The sequence below is a fragment of the Eptatretus burgeri genome, chromosome 5 (assembly GCF_056783735.1).
Source record: "Eptatretus burgeri isolate ZD-2024b chromosome 5, Ebu_testis_v1, whole genome shotgun sequence".
In the NCBI taxonomy this organism is placed as follows: Eukaryota; Metazoa; Chordata; class Myxini; order Myxiniformes; family Myxinidae; genus Eptatretus; species Eptatretus burgeri.
Genome location: NC_140965.1, coordinates 83571059 through 83587561, shown reverse-complemented (window position 1 = coordinate 83587561; position 16503 = coordinate 83571059). Strand labels below are relative to the sequence as shown.

Below are 16503 nucleotides of genomic sequence, written 5' to 3'. Positions count from 1 at the left end.
CTCACACACTCTGTCTCACACACTCTGTCTCACACACTCTGTCTCACACACTCTGTCTCACACACTCTGTCTCACACACTCTGTCTCACACACTCTGTCTCACACACTCTGTCTCACACACTCTGTCTCACACACTCTGTCTCACACACTCTGTCTCACACACACTTCAGGACTGGTGTTCATGTTAACTTGTGAAAATCCATGTAAACATTGCATAATACCCCTTGTTGGTGATGGTCATTGGCAATGTCCTGTCGAGTGTTGTGTAGTTAAATGATACACTAAATACCGTATTTCAGTCACAGGTAGGACACATGGAAGACCATTAAGATGCAGCACTTCAAGTCCAAATAATGTAATCATATTATATATTGGAGGAAAAAAAAAAGAAAGGGAAAGTACTGCATGGTAATTAGTACAATAATGTCAACAAGTCCTGGCAAGATGACTGTCTCCAGTCTAAGTATCAATCCCGATGCCGATTTATTATGAGACTAGTCTTACGCGACTGGATTTTGGATTTGTGCCTTTGGTGTTAAAATGAAAATTTTCCTTCATTGAATCCGCTGTTTAAAATATATATATATATATATATATATATATATATATATATATATATATATATATATATATATATATATATATATATATATATATATATATATATATATATATATATATATATATATATGAAGCAAATTTTTCATTTCTTTTTGATTACTGAGAAATATAATGAACAATGTTCGAGCCAGTTTTCAATCACATTATCAGAACTGTTCCTCCATTTTCATTTTAAAAAGCTAATAAAAACTAAGTCAGTCAAACATTCAACAGACAGTGTGATGTGGTGGATATGGGTTTTTTTAATTTATTTATTTGCTTATTTATTTATTTATTTATTACGTCCAGTGAGGAGAGGGTAGTGGCGGTCAAGCTCACATTCTTTACAGGGTGTCCGGGTTATCGCGACAAGTCGTGAATGCTTTAAGGCTAGAATTCATCTTGGACAGGTCGACCATATGTCGTGAGGTATGGAAGTTTATGCTGAACAGCCATGGGAGGGGTTGAACCCTCACCAAAGAGGGCAGTGCAAATGCTCAGAGGGAGCAGGTGGAGGTGGCTACAATGAGAGAACAAAAAAATGAGTAAAAGAAGACAATTGCAGAATGATGGTTAAAAGAGTGTTGGAAGAGTGATGAAGGAAGAGAAGGGCATGTGCAATGAATGAGCTGCGGGTGCAACACCATCCTGGAGGTCAAAATGATAATTCTGGGGAAGGCTTTACGCTGTCCCCTACGGTCCCAAATGGCACACTCGTCACGATCCAATCGCAAGAATTGCCAAGCAGATTAGCTGTTGCAATTGCAACAATTCAATTTGCTCAACATGAGGGTCAACCTTGTACCACGGAGGTCATCAGATAAACAAGGAACCCATCCAGTTACAAAATAAAAAAAATTACTGTACCTTATTAAATGATGCACATGCTATATTCCCCGTAACAAATGTTATCCAGTGAGTAATACACCAGTAATTAAGCTCGTATTTGCATCACAACAACTTCAGAATCACAAGTTGTTTGCTTCCCAAGCACTGCACAAGTTATAACTTTTCCATGCTTAGAATCATAGATCAAATAAATGACTCTTCTCAGAGGTTTCGAAATGCAGATAACGTAGAGGATGTGGACAACACAAAAGTAGATACAATTTTGGTGTTCTGATATTTCCCCAAGCTCTTCACCACAATATCCAGGTTACAGATGGAGACTGAATGTCAGACAGGCAGGCAGGCCGAGTGGGAGGTAATAGGTGAGGTTTAGCTCTGTTTCTCCAGCACAATATATAGTCATGCGCCACTTAACGACAGGGTTACGTTCTGAGAAATGCGTCGTTGTGCGAACATCATTTTTATTTTCATTTTCGTTTTCGAACATCGTTTTCGAACATCGTACTTACACAAACCTAGACACCTAAGCTATATGGTGTAGCCTATTGCTCCTCGGATACAAACCTGTACAGCATGTTACTGTACTGAATACTGTCGGCAATTGTAACATGCATCCAAGAGACAGAAGACGCGTTAGATTTACCTTTGTGCAGTTCATGACGGCCATCGGTGTTGTTAGCAGCAGCTTACAACCTCCTCTCGCATCGATTATCGAAAGGTGAATAATAGCGTTTGGATTTTATAAATCCGTAATCATTGCATCGATGTTATAATTTACAAATGAATAAACGAGCTCCTGTCAATTGTGATATATTTTCGGAACAGTGCGATTGTTTTAACAACATAAAAAGCTTTACTAAAATAAATTTGTGGTTTAATTGACGAACAACAACAATTTATTCGTGGAATTCTTCAATTCAAAGGTAATTTACTTGCTCGAAGGTAAACGTGGAAACATTGGTTCAGTTTGAAAGCCGATTTCCTTGAATCCCGATTTAGCACGACCCTGTTTTTTTAGCGATGACATTTTATGGACCTCAACGATCACATTATAACAGGGCCACAGTGTCGTTGTTTATTATCATTATGAGGTATTATGTTCTGTAGAGTGTACATAATTGTATGTGCTATTTTTATACGAGGCTACATCACTCAGCGATAGGAATTTTTCAGCTACATATTTTTTGCATTTATTTATTTATTTATTTTTTTCAGAGCTGGCAGACCCGTCGTATATGCGATCCGTCGTTGCCCGGAACGTCGTTAAGCGACGCATGACTCTATTGAGTTTTGGTGACAGGCAACAACAACAGGCATGTGGGAGCACTGATCTACTGTCTGTTATCTCTGCCACCACATTTCAAAAAGGCTACATGAGGTGTTCAATCTGGCCTAGATTTCATCCCAGACTTGTTCACTGACATCTGACTTCCGCTGGCTGCAGGGATGTTCTTGGTTTGGGCTTGCTCTTAGTCTGGTCTATTCGCTCTCTCCTTTTTCTGTATCAGTTTGCTTCTCCGCTTGTTTTGTTTTGCATGATCGCACTTCACATATTTGCTCTCTCAAGACAGCTTTTCCACCACTTGGGAATCTGGGTCGAGTCTGGCAGGGTGTGGTTCTTTGTCTTAGTTTTCAGCTTTTACCAATAGTGTAGTAGATAGTAGAAAAATCGTGCAAACTATGATACAAGCATCAAATTTGGTATTTCTGTTCTGTAAGGCTTTCTGATCAAATCTGCCTGATTGGCCATTTGAAAATCCAAATTTAGAAAAAAAAAAAAAAAAAAAAAACTTCAAAAAAAATTGAAGTCACAGCTGCCTGAAATTCTTTAAGTGCAAGTGAACATCCCAGACAGAGAACCAAGGGGAGATGGTCATCATTGATGGCTCAGCACTTATCAATGCTCTACCTCCACACTCTTCAAAGATATTTGATGACTATGCAAAAGAAGACATCATCCCAAAGGTGGAATCCTATGGTGCCAGGTACGAGAGGGTGGACGTAGTGTTTGATGTGTACAAGAAGTCAAGTCTGAAGTCCGAGGCAAGGTCGAAGAGGGGGCAAGGAATGAGAAGAAGAGTGACAGGAACCAGTAAGACCCCAAGTAACTGGAGAAGCTTTCTTCGAGATGACAGCAACAAGACTGAGCTGTTTCACTTCCTTGCGGAAGAGATGTGTGAAGCACAGACGACAAGCACAGTCATTGTCACAAAAGGAGAAGATGCCATTGGCAACACAAGGAAGTCACTGGATGCTGTGTCTCCATGTTGTCATGAAGAAGCTGACACTCGAATATTTGTACACACCAGGGATGTAACAACGAATGGTTGCAAGTCCATTATCATTAAGGCTAATGACACGGATGTACTAGTCATAGCAATATCTGTACTGCCATCCTTACAGGAACTAGGTCTTGAGAACATGTGGATTACCTTTGGCCAATGTGCGATGGATTCCAGTCCATGAGATAGTTTCTGCAATAGGGCCTGAAAAAGCAAGAGGGATCCCATACTTCCATGCGTTCACTGGATGTGACGTCGTGTCTGCCTTCCGCGGTAAAGGGAAGAAAACTGCATGGCAGACTTGGAACGTCTTTGATGATGTTTCTGAAACATTCACCAATCTCAGCCAGGCATCCAACATTGATTCGTGATCTTGACTTTTTTGAAGTTTTTTTTTTTTTTTTTTTTTCAAATTTTTCAAAATTTGGATTTTCAAATGGCCAATCAGGCAGATGATTGTATCATCATTTGCACGATTCCTCTCAAAAATTGCTGTTATCTGCCCCACTACAACTCTTTGCCAGGATATTACCATCGTTTCATAGCTGCCTGTATTCCATGGATGACAAGGGGAGATCAGCTACGCTGCTAAATTTCCTCCAATTTTGTTCAGTTTTCACTGGTTCGTAATAATGGACTGTACATGAAGCATGTTGCAATTCCGTGGAGTCTTGCCCATGACTGTGGTCCTAAACGATGGATGTTCCTCCTCAATGGATGTTCCTCCACGATGGCCAAATGGGAAAGTCTTTCACCAAAATGAACACAGTTGTTTGCATAGAGGACAGTGGCACAATATGCAAAGTTTAACAACTTTAGTTCCCACACTAAGTAATTAATTCAAAACTGCAGCAACAATTACAAGTTTCATCCTTCCCTGGAATCTTAATGTTTCACCCTGCTAAGTTCCCACACAAGGAAGTAATTTCGAAGGTAGAATTTTTTTTATCATACGTAGTTGCAAACTTAACAGGAAGCAAACTACAATGACATATCCCCAGGCTCATAATAAATAGATGGTAGCAACGCAAAGGAGGGCGGTGGGGGATGGATGTCCTAAGTTACACCATATTTGTGTACACGCTGATGGCCTCTTTTGAGAGTTCATTGATAAGATCATCGATCAATGTAAACATGTATCAAATAAGGGCGATTGTTTCGTTAACGGTTTTAAAATTTTTCAAAGGACTGTGAATGAAAAGCATCGATTTCTTAAAGGATTCAAACCTATAGGCACTCGTACAGGCAATTGAAACACAAGGCTGTTGCATTGCAGTTTTTGCACTAAACACCTTGTCACCCCCTCACCCCTCACCCCACCAAATGCACCATTACCCAGACATCTCTTCTCTTATCCACACTACCCCTTGGGACACTAAACTCCTTTAGAACAAAATTGAAGCGCTATTAATGGTTTCCTCCAACCATCATCTCTCCATCTTCAAATCCTTTCCGCTACCCTCTCACATGCTTCATGCAACATTCTTATGGTGGTACTATGTCTACCTTCTCTTTTGCAGGTGTGCACTTGTTTATTCAATTATTTCTTGGAACTGGAAAACATTCGCACATGTGACACATTGGAGTTGGTGATACATGCAATGCAACGCTACTTCAGCCCAAAGGTCAAAAATGACGACAAATTTGTCCATGTGCGGGGTGATTGATAACCAGTCTTTTATCAGGCAAAGCTTCCCTCATTGTCACACTCCAATTATCTGTTTTGTCTGTCTGTCCATTCCCTTGTATCTTGTATATCTTGAGAAAGAAACCAATCTTGACAGACATAATGTGGGCCCCATTAAGAGTGTTATTGGGGATGGGTGGTTATTTTGGGGGGAATTGGGAAGGATCTTTGCAATGGGTTAAATGACAGCAACCAAATTTAGCACACATAATGAGGAGAAAGATTAGGAGGGGGGGGCAGTAATTATCGGGGGGGGAGGGGATTATGAAGGGGGGATTCTCTCTATCGGGGTTTGGCTATTTACGTCAGCTCTATTAGCTGTAGTGCGACCAAACGTGGTTTGCATAATGGGGGTCCCATAGAGGATTTATAATGAAAAAATTAAAATATTTGCTTTTATAGATTTTTCAATTCAGGAGGGATTTAGAATAGGGGGAGGTGGGATCTCTCTCACGGCTTGAGTTATCGACACCAAACTTGGTAGTGATAGTGTTGCCCCATGGGGGGTTAATGAAGAAAAATATGAACTTATTAGCTTTAATGCATTTTCTAGATTTAAAAAGGGAGGTTAAAGGAGGAGAAGAGTAATCTAATTGTTTTAATTGATCGTAACTAAACTTTCCAAGGATAGTGTAGGCCCCATTGGAGGTTTTGCAAAAGGGGTAGGGGTTAGTTGTGCGTGTTATTTTGAAAATGATGCAGACGCAGCATGTGGACCCCCTCCTTCTAGTGCTTGGCACTTGTTACCTCTGCCACCGAAGGTGGATGGAGGTTTTCTTTTCACCCCTGTTTGTCTGTTTGTTTTTCTGTTTGTGAACAGGATATCTCAAAATGTTGCGGACGGATTCCGACGAAATTTGGTGGACAGGTTGGGTATGTGATATGGATGGAATTATTATTTTTTTTGGTCAAGATCCGGATCCGGATCTGGATCTGAGAACTTTAAAGTGATTCTTCACCATTGAGTGATTTGGGCTAAAATGGTATCTAGCACGATATCTCATAAAGTTTTGGACGGATTCTGACAAAACTTGGTGGATGAGTTTGTTTGGTGATGAGAACAAGCAGATTGAATTTTGGTTTAGATCTGAATCCAGATCTGGCCTATCAGTGGGATATAAAACGTAAACTAATCAGCCTGACAAAGGAATGCACTCCACCAAGTGCCCTTCTAGTTTCTATGTTACCAAAAAATTGATAAATAGCCAAAAGAAAAAATCCTTTTTTATTCTTGATAGTGACATAAGGCTTGTGAAAGAGTTTGTACGTACATCAAACACAGGACAAAGATGTTAAGGGACATCATGATACCTTAAAGTGAATTACAAGGACATTGGTAGACTTAATGAGCATACACATGGTATATGGGATTTCAACCTGGGTTCCCTAAATCATGAATCATTGGTTCAGATAGGAACACAAACAGGCAAACTTTTGGTAAATATTTATCATAAATTGGAAATAAATTACAAAAACTGATTTCTGGAATAACTACTACTACTATTACTACAATAATAACTACTACTGCTATGTCATGTTCACACAAGGTAATCCCGTAAGGTTCAAAGTCCACTCACTGGAAGTGATGGGAGAAAGTTTGGGTAGAACGCGCCTGTCTTCAAACCTTCAAGTCTTGCACCGGTTGACGTTTTTGGGAGTTTTGCAATACGGTGGGCTGCAAGCTATCAGCTTTTTGGATGAGTTCAGAAAGTTCTATAATATAATTCTTTCGTTGTTCATAGGCACTCCCTTTTCTGGCAGGTACGTTTACAAGTATTTTTGGCTTATTTTTAGAAGCTTTTTGAGCCATTTTAGGTAACAATCCTAATCTACGCACGCATGCACGATGGACTTTATGTTGCCCTGAACAACACCGTTTCCTGGGGGTTTCTGTGCATGCACATCGAGCATTCTGGGGCAGAATTACGCAATTTTGAAAGTCTCGGATTGATAAAAGTTTCAAATCTGGTAATGTTTTTTTATTAGCTCGCCTGTTCGAAGAACAGAGAGCTATAGCGATACCCCCGGCGTGAGCGTCAGCGTCAGCGTGAGCATGAAAATGTTAAAGTTTTTGGTGCAAGTTATTTCCTTTCTCATGTTTTTATCTACCACACTATTTTTTACTGATTACAATATACCAATACATATATTGCTTTAAAATTATTTGGATCAGACTTCACTGCAATACTTTATAAAAAATATTATTAGACTAGTCTTTTAACGAGCTAAAAACGATAAATGTATAAGCAGGCGAGCATTGGGTGGCTTTGACACCACTCTGGTTTTATTTATTTTAGCACCACTCAATCGCCATTGTGTGCAGTAGTAAGTCCAATAATGCCTGGTGTTGGTTTAGCGGCTAGGGTGGTTGGCTTAGGAACCTAGGGTCCTGAGTTCGAACCTCGTTGGCTGCTGAATTAATACCAGGTGGGGTCGACTCAGCCAGTCACCCTTCCCAAGTCGGCGAAATGAGTACCAGTGTACTGGCAGAGGGGCACAGCATCACCGGCACTGCCACACTCCAAGAAATGATAGCTACCTGGCAGCCAAGCTCCCATACACAAGAAAAGAACAGAGCAGTCCACTAATTTGAGATAATTGTAATGATATTGCAGTAAACCATCAAAAGTGGGGTGGGGGAAGAACAAGGTGCAAGATCTGAAAGTGTCGATAATTAATTGAAGGTTGTGATTGTAATCAGATGCAAGTCAATTGTCAACACTCTAAAAACGTTACTTCAAACCTTTGACACGCATCAAACGTGTCTTAAGGAGGACTGCATGTTGAGGTACTTGGATTTTGGGGGGACATTTGTAAACGGCGTGAGTAATAGTATCCCATTGTGTGTGCCGGTCCTTTTGTGCAATGATGACCTGTGTAAAGGACAGTTCGCAACCAAGCGGACTCGGCAATGATGGCCTAGGATGCCATCCGTGACAGCAGCATAACGTTTAAACATTAAGTGTCCAGATGAACTGTTTCTCGGAATTACTTCCCTTCACTTATTGACTGTCACTGTAATCAAGCAAGAGGGTTGAACGAGGTACGGACAAAGTTGAGCTTACTCGTACCTTTATTGCTCACCAGAAAATGGGTAGCCGACAGTGAATGGGTAGCTGTAGCTGCCGAAGTATAGGAGCAGCCAACTATATAAAAATGTTGTCGTTGCTATAAGGATGGCAGGATGGCCCAGAGGTATGCACACTGGCCCTTTACTGTCTAACCTGGGTTTGAATATCGAACCAGCTATAAACGGTGATCCTGGTGTTTCACAGGCAGGGTGATTCATCATTGTGTTTGCCCATCCAAGGATAAACTGAGTGTCCCGTTTGGCAGATTAGTTGGTGGACATTAAAGATCCGATGGTGTCCTTCGCAAAGAGTCGGCAAGCTATCGCTGGCACCATGAACAAATTGTGAATCCCTACAGAGGGCACTGCATCAGCGGCACAGCCACACTCTCAGCCAATGATGCTACCCCACAGCCTTGCGCTGGCTATTGCATAGGTTTATTTAATTAATTATTCATATGCAGCCAGTGGCTGCTTGGCTGCATCATTTTCTTGAAGCGCAGCTATGCCACTGATGCAATGCCCCTGTTACCAGGAAGCTGGTACTCATTTTGCCGACCTCGGAAGGATGACAGGCTGAATCAATGCACCTGGTATTGCAAAGGAGTTGTTTCTATTGCAAAGAAGAAGCTGGCTATTGCAAAGGTGTACCTACCTATTGGAAAGACGCAGCTGCCCATTGTATCGGCATAGATTCCTATTGCAAAAGGTGTAGATGCTTATTGTAAAGGCATAAATACCTATTGTGAATGCGTAGATGCCGATTGGAAAGGTGTATATTCCTGATGTAAATGTGTCGATGCCCATTGGAAAGGTATATCTGACAATTGGAAAGGCATAGCTGGCGCTATTAAATGTGTAGCTGCATCTTATAAAGGTGTAGATACCTATTTTTAAATGCACAGCTGGCACGTTAAGGTATGCCTATCTGAAAAGTAAAAGCATAGCTCACTCGGAAGTGTAACTTATCTCTGGCTAGTAAAGAAATGGTGAAACGCCACTGTTAATGTGTGCTTTTCTGTTCGCCAATGTACTTGCGGCAGTGGCTTTGCTTTTAATTGAAAGTACAGTCCCTGTAACGAGCACTGATTTGATTTCCAATCCAATTTTATTGCTCCCAAAGCAGTTTCATCAGCTCTTGTATGCACAACACATCTCATGAAAGGACAATTTCAGGACCATTGACTTTATATGGAAGCATTGCCATGGACACGTAGAACCTTGTACAATACTGCACTTATGGATAACATTTGAGCGAACATGTCAGAACATGTACTGCTCAACCACTTGATAATTGACTTTGGGTCGTAGTAGTGTCGGCAAGTTTTCATTTTGGGGCACATATGAGGTGACCACCTCCAAACTCGAGTTCTCGTTAAGCGAAGGTCAGATTTTTCCTAAATCATTTTACAGTATAATCATGACGTTATTACAGCAAAAGCGGATGTATTTTTTTTTTAGATATATCTCCAGTAACCAAGGTTCACATGGGTGATTTGCAGAAAGAAAATCATTTCCCAATGATACATTCCGTCCTCAATGTACCTTCTACGATGACGTCCTGACGATGCTAGTTTGAAGACTTGAGAACTGAGTCAAAGTTTGGACACAAAACATCCTGGACTACCAGTGAATCATGTCGACTTCCCTCCCTCCAAAAGGAAAACTTGGGGCATAACTAAGCAAAAGAAAGTTGTTAAATAAATGTTTTCAATGTCCACAAAGTGTGATAAAACTTGTTTTGGTAAATCCCTGAGTAAGAAATATTACGAGGTGGAACTCCTGCAGGAAGACCTTCTTCAACAATAAAAATCCCCGTCACGTAGCTTATTCAAAGTGATGGCACCCAGGAACATAAAATAGTGGTTCCTCTCCTGTCGGCTCAAAACTGTTATCATGACGCCGGACATGCATATGCGCATGTACGTTTGGTTCAGAAAGACATCCATATGAGACGTCAAGCTGCACATTGAGAGCCCTTCCTCCCGTACCACACAGCTTGTGTTGCTGAGTGCAAAGTTCAGCGGCTGCGCTCTCCGCACTGCCCAATAATGGCGCAAAAGCAAATGGAAAATCGATGGCTATTGACAGACACGGCATTAGCGTATCAATAATGCACGGCGGATGGGTTGGAGAGGCAATGAGGGTGGTGGGGGTGGGGGCTACCCGTGGTCACCGCAAGTCGAAATCAAAAGCCCCAAATATTTTGACAAGTCGCGGCGTGTCGGTCCGAGTCCCCGAACAATACAGATCGATGGCCGTGCGTTGGTAGCCTGAGGGCTCATCTATGACGTCACAGTAGAAGAACAACCAATTTCTCCACGGAGATGGACGAACCGTACACGTTCGGAGTTTTACAACTTTTACACCTGTACCTCGACACGAGCCGTGAACGTCACCTCGACACAAACCGTCAAGTCATCTTAAAGAGATTGGGTTTTAATTTTTTGGGTGAGGTGGGGGGGGAATGAAAGTTTGCACGGAATGCATGATTAAGCTCGTCTGTTATAAACGGCTGTTCCTCAGATTGTTTCCATTTGCGCCTTTCCAATCGGCAGTTAATAATCGATGATGCCATCAAAAGCCGATAATCGAGGTGCAAACATAACCTCTGGAGGACTATCACACCTGTACGAGGTAATTGGACTATTCGAACGGCTTCTGAGAGCAAGTTTCGAATGTGAAACCACATAATCACACATGCAGTACCAATTTGATGCCAAGTTGGGGAAACAAGGTTCGAATCCCAGGCTGAGATATGCACTACAAGCAAATTGGACCATTGGCTTAACCTTTGAACTCTTGGATAACTTAAGATGCTAAAGCTTCCTGGTCGACTTTAGTGCGAATCAAGCCTAGTGTAACGTAATGATTGTCACAGTTATTGACCCTGAGTCCGCATTATGTCATGACAGTCAGTATTATTTAAATATAATCATTGTTATTCATTGTAAAACCAGTGATCAACTTCGTTATGAAATTACAACCTCTGTTGAAGAGTTCACAATGTCAAGAGAGATACAGGGAGACACAAATTACCATTCCAAATTCAAAATGTATTAAATAAATAAATAACATGTGAGACGATGAGTGCTTTGCTGCACGTGAAAGAACATTTCTCACGGTTTTATTGACTTTTCATTTTCGGTCCCAGGTGTCTCCGATGACAAGTGACGACGTCACATTAACTGCAAATGGCATCCCCACAATAAAGAGCACAGTGTGTTTCCTGGTCTATGGAGACCAAATCAGCTACAGAGGTTCAGCGAAGCTTCAGGACGACCGATGGAAAGCACCATCAAGTAAAACGAATCGTGAGTGGCGCAAAAAGTTTGTGGAGACTCCAAGCATCCTGCAGAGGAAGGGGGGCAGCTAGACCAGACAGCAGAAAGTGCTGAGGATGTTGAACTTGTTGGTGGGTCGTTCCAGAGTTGTCCTCACAAGTTCTTTCGGATTCGGATCTTAACAAATACTTGGAATAAAATTTGGAGAAATGCTATTTCACGTGCAGCAACCCGCATCACTGCTTCGATTTAATGATCTTATTGAATGGGTTTCAATTTGGTACGGTAATTTGTGGACATACCGGAGGATTTTAAAGAGCCGAGCGGAGGTACTCACTCGAGCTTGGACATTGACACTCATTTTCCAGTTGGGTCGTACACGGGTAGTAGAACATGTCTGGAGGTTGTTCGGTGCCTGCGGGAAAACGTCAGGATTCCGTCTACATATCAAGTTCTCAATTCAGAGTCCGAGAAGCGGACGGGTGGGTCAGTGTGGGTCAGCGTGGGGGTCGTGGGGTTCAATCGGCTGAAAAACACAAATAAATGAATGCAAAAATCTACGTTCTTGCTGGGATCGATGTGGGGATGAAGGGTTCGGGATTGATCCCAGAGATGAAAATGTGGGGGTGGGGGGTTGGTGACCGATCCGGAGGGTGGGGGGGATGTTGTGATCTATCCTGCGTAGAGGTGGTTTGTGATCGATGTTGTGTGGGAGGGTGGGTTCAAGAATCGTGGTGGAAGGGGTCAAAATTGATGAGGGAGGGGTGTTCAAGATTCATGGGGAAGGGGTGAAGATTGATGAGGGAGGGGGGTGTTCATGATCAATGTAAGAGGGGAAGTTTGAGGTTGAAAATCGATGTGGGGGGAAGGGTTCATGATCAATTGGTGGAGTCCTTTTCGATGGTCGGGGCTCTATTGTCCGTTATGGATGTGGGGGAGATGGGTGGAGGGGATTCGTGGTTGATGCAGTGGGTGGGATGCGGGTTCATGATCGATTAGGAGGGGGAGGGGGGAATTCGTGACCAATGGTCGGGTCTCTACTGTTCGTGATGGATGTTTGGATGGTTACACATCTATCCAGGAAATGGGGTTCGTGATCACTGTAAAGGGGTTGTGGGGGGGGGAGGGGGGGGGGTAATGATCGATAGTGTCCACCCCCCTGCGTTCAGATCCGCATTGACAATACGTCCCAGCTCATCCAAGTCCGGGTACATTGACAGACCCCAGATCTCTCTCATCAGGATGTCCGCGGGTGGACGAACGCAAGACCGTCCCGAGGAAACCGCGATGTGTTTGTTCGTCCCCCTCTGACTAGGCCAGCGAACCCGGCTGGCGCGTTTCCTCCGCCACTCACAAACTGCCCGAGTGTGCTCGAAACGCCGACCTGAGCGAACCACGTGGCCCAATCGTCCGAATCCGGGATATGCCGGCACTGAAGTTCGAAGACGACCGGGAGCGCCGTAACCCAAGGGGCACCGGCCGAGGTGACTCTATAAAGTACAAATATAACAAGCTGGCAGATGCAATGCTTTCTCACGATGCCTTTCCACTACGAGTCGAGCCGTGACCACGGCTGTTAGCGTGAGCGTGCTGCGCCGTGCCTCGTTTCGGCCTCGCTCTCAGTACGCTCAGCCACTCTCCGGACCCGATGCGTGAGCGCTCGGCGCGGCTTGCAAGCACGTGCTTTGGTACAATACATGGCAAGAGATAAACCCGCAGATCGCCGCACTCACTGCTCACCGAGATCTCCTTACTCACCGCCAAGCCCTGCACACGGCTCGCAGACACAGCAGCTGCTGCAAAAAGCTTCCAGTTCCCTCGTCCGGCCTTATAAAGGGCACAGCGCTCAAGTCCCGGGGTTCCACCCCCCGCGCGTTAATGGACTTTTAAACCAATAATCATCATATTATTCCCATCCCTCCTTGACTTTTCATGGCCTGTCCCTCCCACTCAACATCATCCCCCCCCACCCCCACCCGACTTCTTTACCCCCCTCTACCCCACTTTACTCCCCTCCCCTTGGTACCGTGTAATAAATACATACAGTATGTCACGAGGGAACACACAATCACCTATAGACCGGTTGAAACCCCCCGAGGTCCTCGTCCCTCGGGTCACTCGGCAAAACCATTATCATTACCATTATCAGGTTTTACAATTTAATAAGGAGGTGGGGAGGGGTGAGGTGGGGGAGGATGGGGGTTATCAAGGTTGAAACAAACTCGATCCAAGACGCACTCATTACCGCCAAGCCGTAACCACGTTAACGGTAATTTGCCCTGATATGTGGGCGGGATGAAGGTGATGTGTTGGGGGGGGGGGGGAGGAAGGTGGTGTGGAGGGGGGAGGTAAGTGGTGTGGAGGGGGGGAGGAAGGTGGTGTGTGGTGGGGGGCAGGAGGAAGGTGATGCGGGGAGGTGATATGTGAGGGGAGGTGATGTGTGTGGGGGGAGGTGGGAGCTGATGTGTGTGTGTGTGTGTGTGTGTGTGTGTGTGTGTGTGTGTGTGGGGGGGGGGAGGTGATGTGTGTGGGGGAGGTGATGTGTGTGGGGGGAGGAAGGTGGTGTGTGGTGGGAGGCGGGGGGCAGGAGGAAGGTGATGTGGGGAGGTGATATGTGAGGGGAGGTGATGTGTGTGGGGGGAGGTGGGAGCTGATGTGTGTGTGTGTGTGTGGGGGGGGAGGTGGTGTGTGTGGGGGGGAGGTGGTGTGTGTGGGGGTGGAGGTGATGTGTGTGGGGGGAGGAAGGTGATGTGTGGGGTGGGAGGTGGGTGCAGGAGGAAAGTAGTGTGTTGGGGGAGGGGAGGGAGGAAGGTGGTGTGTGGTGGGAGGCGGGGGCAGGAGGAAGGTGATGTGTGGAGGGGAGGCGGGGAGGTGATATGTGAGGGGGAGGTGATGTGTGTGGGGGAGGTGGGAGCTGATGTGTGTGTGTGTGGGGGGGAGGTGATGTGTGTGGGGGGGAGGTAGGTGGTGTGGTGGGAGGTGGGGGGCAGGAGGAAGGTGATGTGGGGAGGTGATATGTGAGGGGGAGGTGGGAGCTGATGTGTGTGTGTGTGGGGGGGAGGTGATGTGTGTGTGTGGGGGGAGGTGATGTGTGTGTGGGGGGAGGTGATGTGTGTGGGAGGGGGAGGAAGGTGATGTGTGGGGGGAGGTGGGTGCAGGAGGAAAGTAGTGTGTTGGGGGAGGGGAGGGAGGAAGGTGATGTGTTGGGAGGGGGAGGAAGGTGGTGTGGAGGGGAGGTGGGGGCAGGAGGAAGGTAGTGTATTTGGGGGGAGGGAGGAAGGTGATGTGTTGGGGGGAGGGAGGAAGGTGATGTGTTGGGGGGAGGGAGGAAGGTAGTGTGTTGGGGGAGGGAGGAAGGTAGTGTGTTGGGGGAGGGAGGAAGGTAGTGTGTTTGGGGGAGGGAGGAAGGTAGTTCGTTTGGGGAGGGAGGAATGTGGTTTGTGGTCGTGGAGAGTGCGTGTGGGGGGAGGTGATGTGTGGGGGGGAAGTGATGTGTGGGGGCGAGGAGGCGGGGGCAGGATGAAGGTGATGTGTTGGGGGAGGGAGGAATGTGGTTTGTGGTCGTGGAGAGTGAGTGTGGGGGGGAAGTGATGTGTGGGGGCGAGGAGGCGGGGGCAGGATGAAGGTGATGTGTTGGGGGGAGGGAGGAATGTGGTTTGTGGTCGTGGGAGTGCGTGTGTGGGGGGGGGAGAGGAGAGGGGTAGGGGGTCACGTTGCCTCAAATTCTGGATCCCAGATGCGGTGATGGAATATTTGGGAGAGTCTGATTGTGTGGGTCAAACAGCACAGACACGGGTTAAAAAGGTTCCATTTCACAATACGAAAGGGGGTGATGGTGTCAAAATAAACATCAGGCCGATTCCAAGATAAACAACGCACTAAGCACGAGAACACAAGAATGCATCGGTATGACGTCACTATCCCACTGAATTTGACGTCATTGCTCCTGTCCGAGGTTCCTGATGGGGCCAATTAAGCCTCGGAGTCGGCAATACCGATAAGGGCCTTGCTTTCTGGTCCCAAGTGATGTGAAGATCAAACAATCGTGCGGTGGCCGTGAAGATGAACTAGTTGGGTTTTCCCAAATGATGGAGGAAAGAGAAGGTGAGAGTCTTCACTTTGTGTGATCTTGGGGGCGTCGGAGGAGGTTTACAGGATGTTCTGTCCTGATCTACGTAAGGGAGGGGGGAGGGGTAGGTGAGAGGTGTCGATCTAGTGTTCTCGATTAATCGAGGGGAGAGGTGGGGATGGAGGAGTAGGATGATCTCGATCTCCATTTCTGATTTCAGGTCCACTGGGTTGGGGATCCTGACTCCTATGTGGGTTTTCCCTTCCTCTCCCGCTCTCCCACCCAGGCCTCGAACAATTAGCGATTCCGAGCGGTGGTGGAGGCACGTTTTCGTTATTAAATGGCTCTAATTAATTCATGAAGCGCGTCTGCAGCAAATGAAACGCGCAACCCGTTTGTAGTTGGAGATCTGTGGGGTGGGTGGGTTGTCCCGCGCCTCCAACAAACCCGGTCGAGCTGCTGATTACTCGGCTTTCTAATTAAATCCCAACGTCTCGCCTGCTGCCTGGTGCAGCTTTGAGGCATCCTGGGTCTGAGAGGCCCCTCGAGTGCGGACACATTATTCTGTGCCCCCATAATGACCCCGGGACCCACCGTGGTCATTGAAAACTTTCCGATCGTCTATCGCAATGTCTGTGGGAAAGAACCCACTTGGGAAGCTT

The 16503-nt window shown here is 45.4% G+C and overlaps 1 protein-coding gene and 1 long non-coding RNA gene across 4 annotated transcripts in view; one reads left to right on the top strand and one right to left on the bottom strand.

Annotated features, from left to right (window-relative positions):
• LOC147026856 (dorsal root ganglia homeobox protein-like) overlaps positions 1 to 13664 on the bottom strand; it is a 48514-nt gene extending 34850 nt beyond the window's left edge. For both annotated transcript variants that reach the window (XM_085882706.1, XM_085882707.1), the window contains exons 1-2: positions 13531 to 13664; positions 12110 to 12187 (exon numbers count right to left, since the gene is read on the bottom strand). In XM_085882706.1, coding sequence (XP_085738832.1) covers positions 12110 to 12167 — 58 coding nt within the window. In that variant the 5' untranslated portion in view covers positions 12168 to 12187; positions 13531 to 13664. The remainder of the gene's footprint in view (positions 1 to 12109; positions 12188 to 13530) is intronic.
• Positions 1 to 16503, top strand: part of LOC147026855 (uncharacterized) — a 78635-nt gene that overhangs the window by 9137 nt on the left and 52995 nt on the right. Inside the window, exon 4 of one of the 2 annotated variants that reach the window (XR_015058537.1) lies at positions 300 to 592. The exons of the other annotated variant lie outside the window; for it this stretch is intronic. This is a non-coding gene — a long non-coding RNA (uncharacterized LOC147026855). Of the gene's footprint in view, positions 1 to 299; positions 593 to 16503 lie in introns of those variants that run through there. 2 annotated transcript variants of the gene reach the window in all.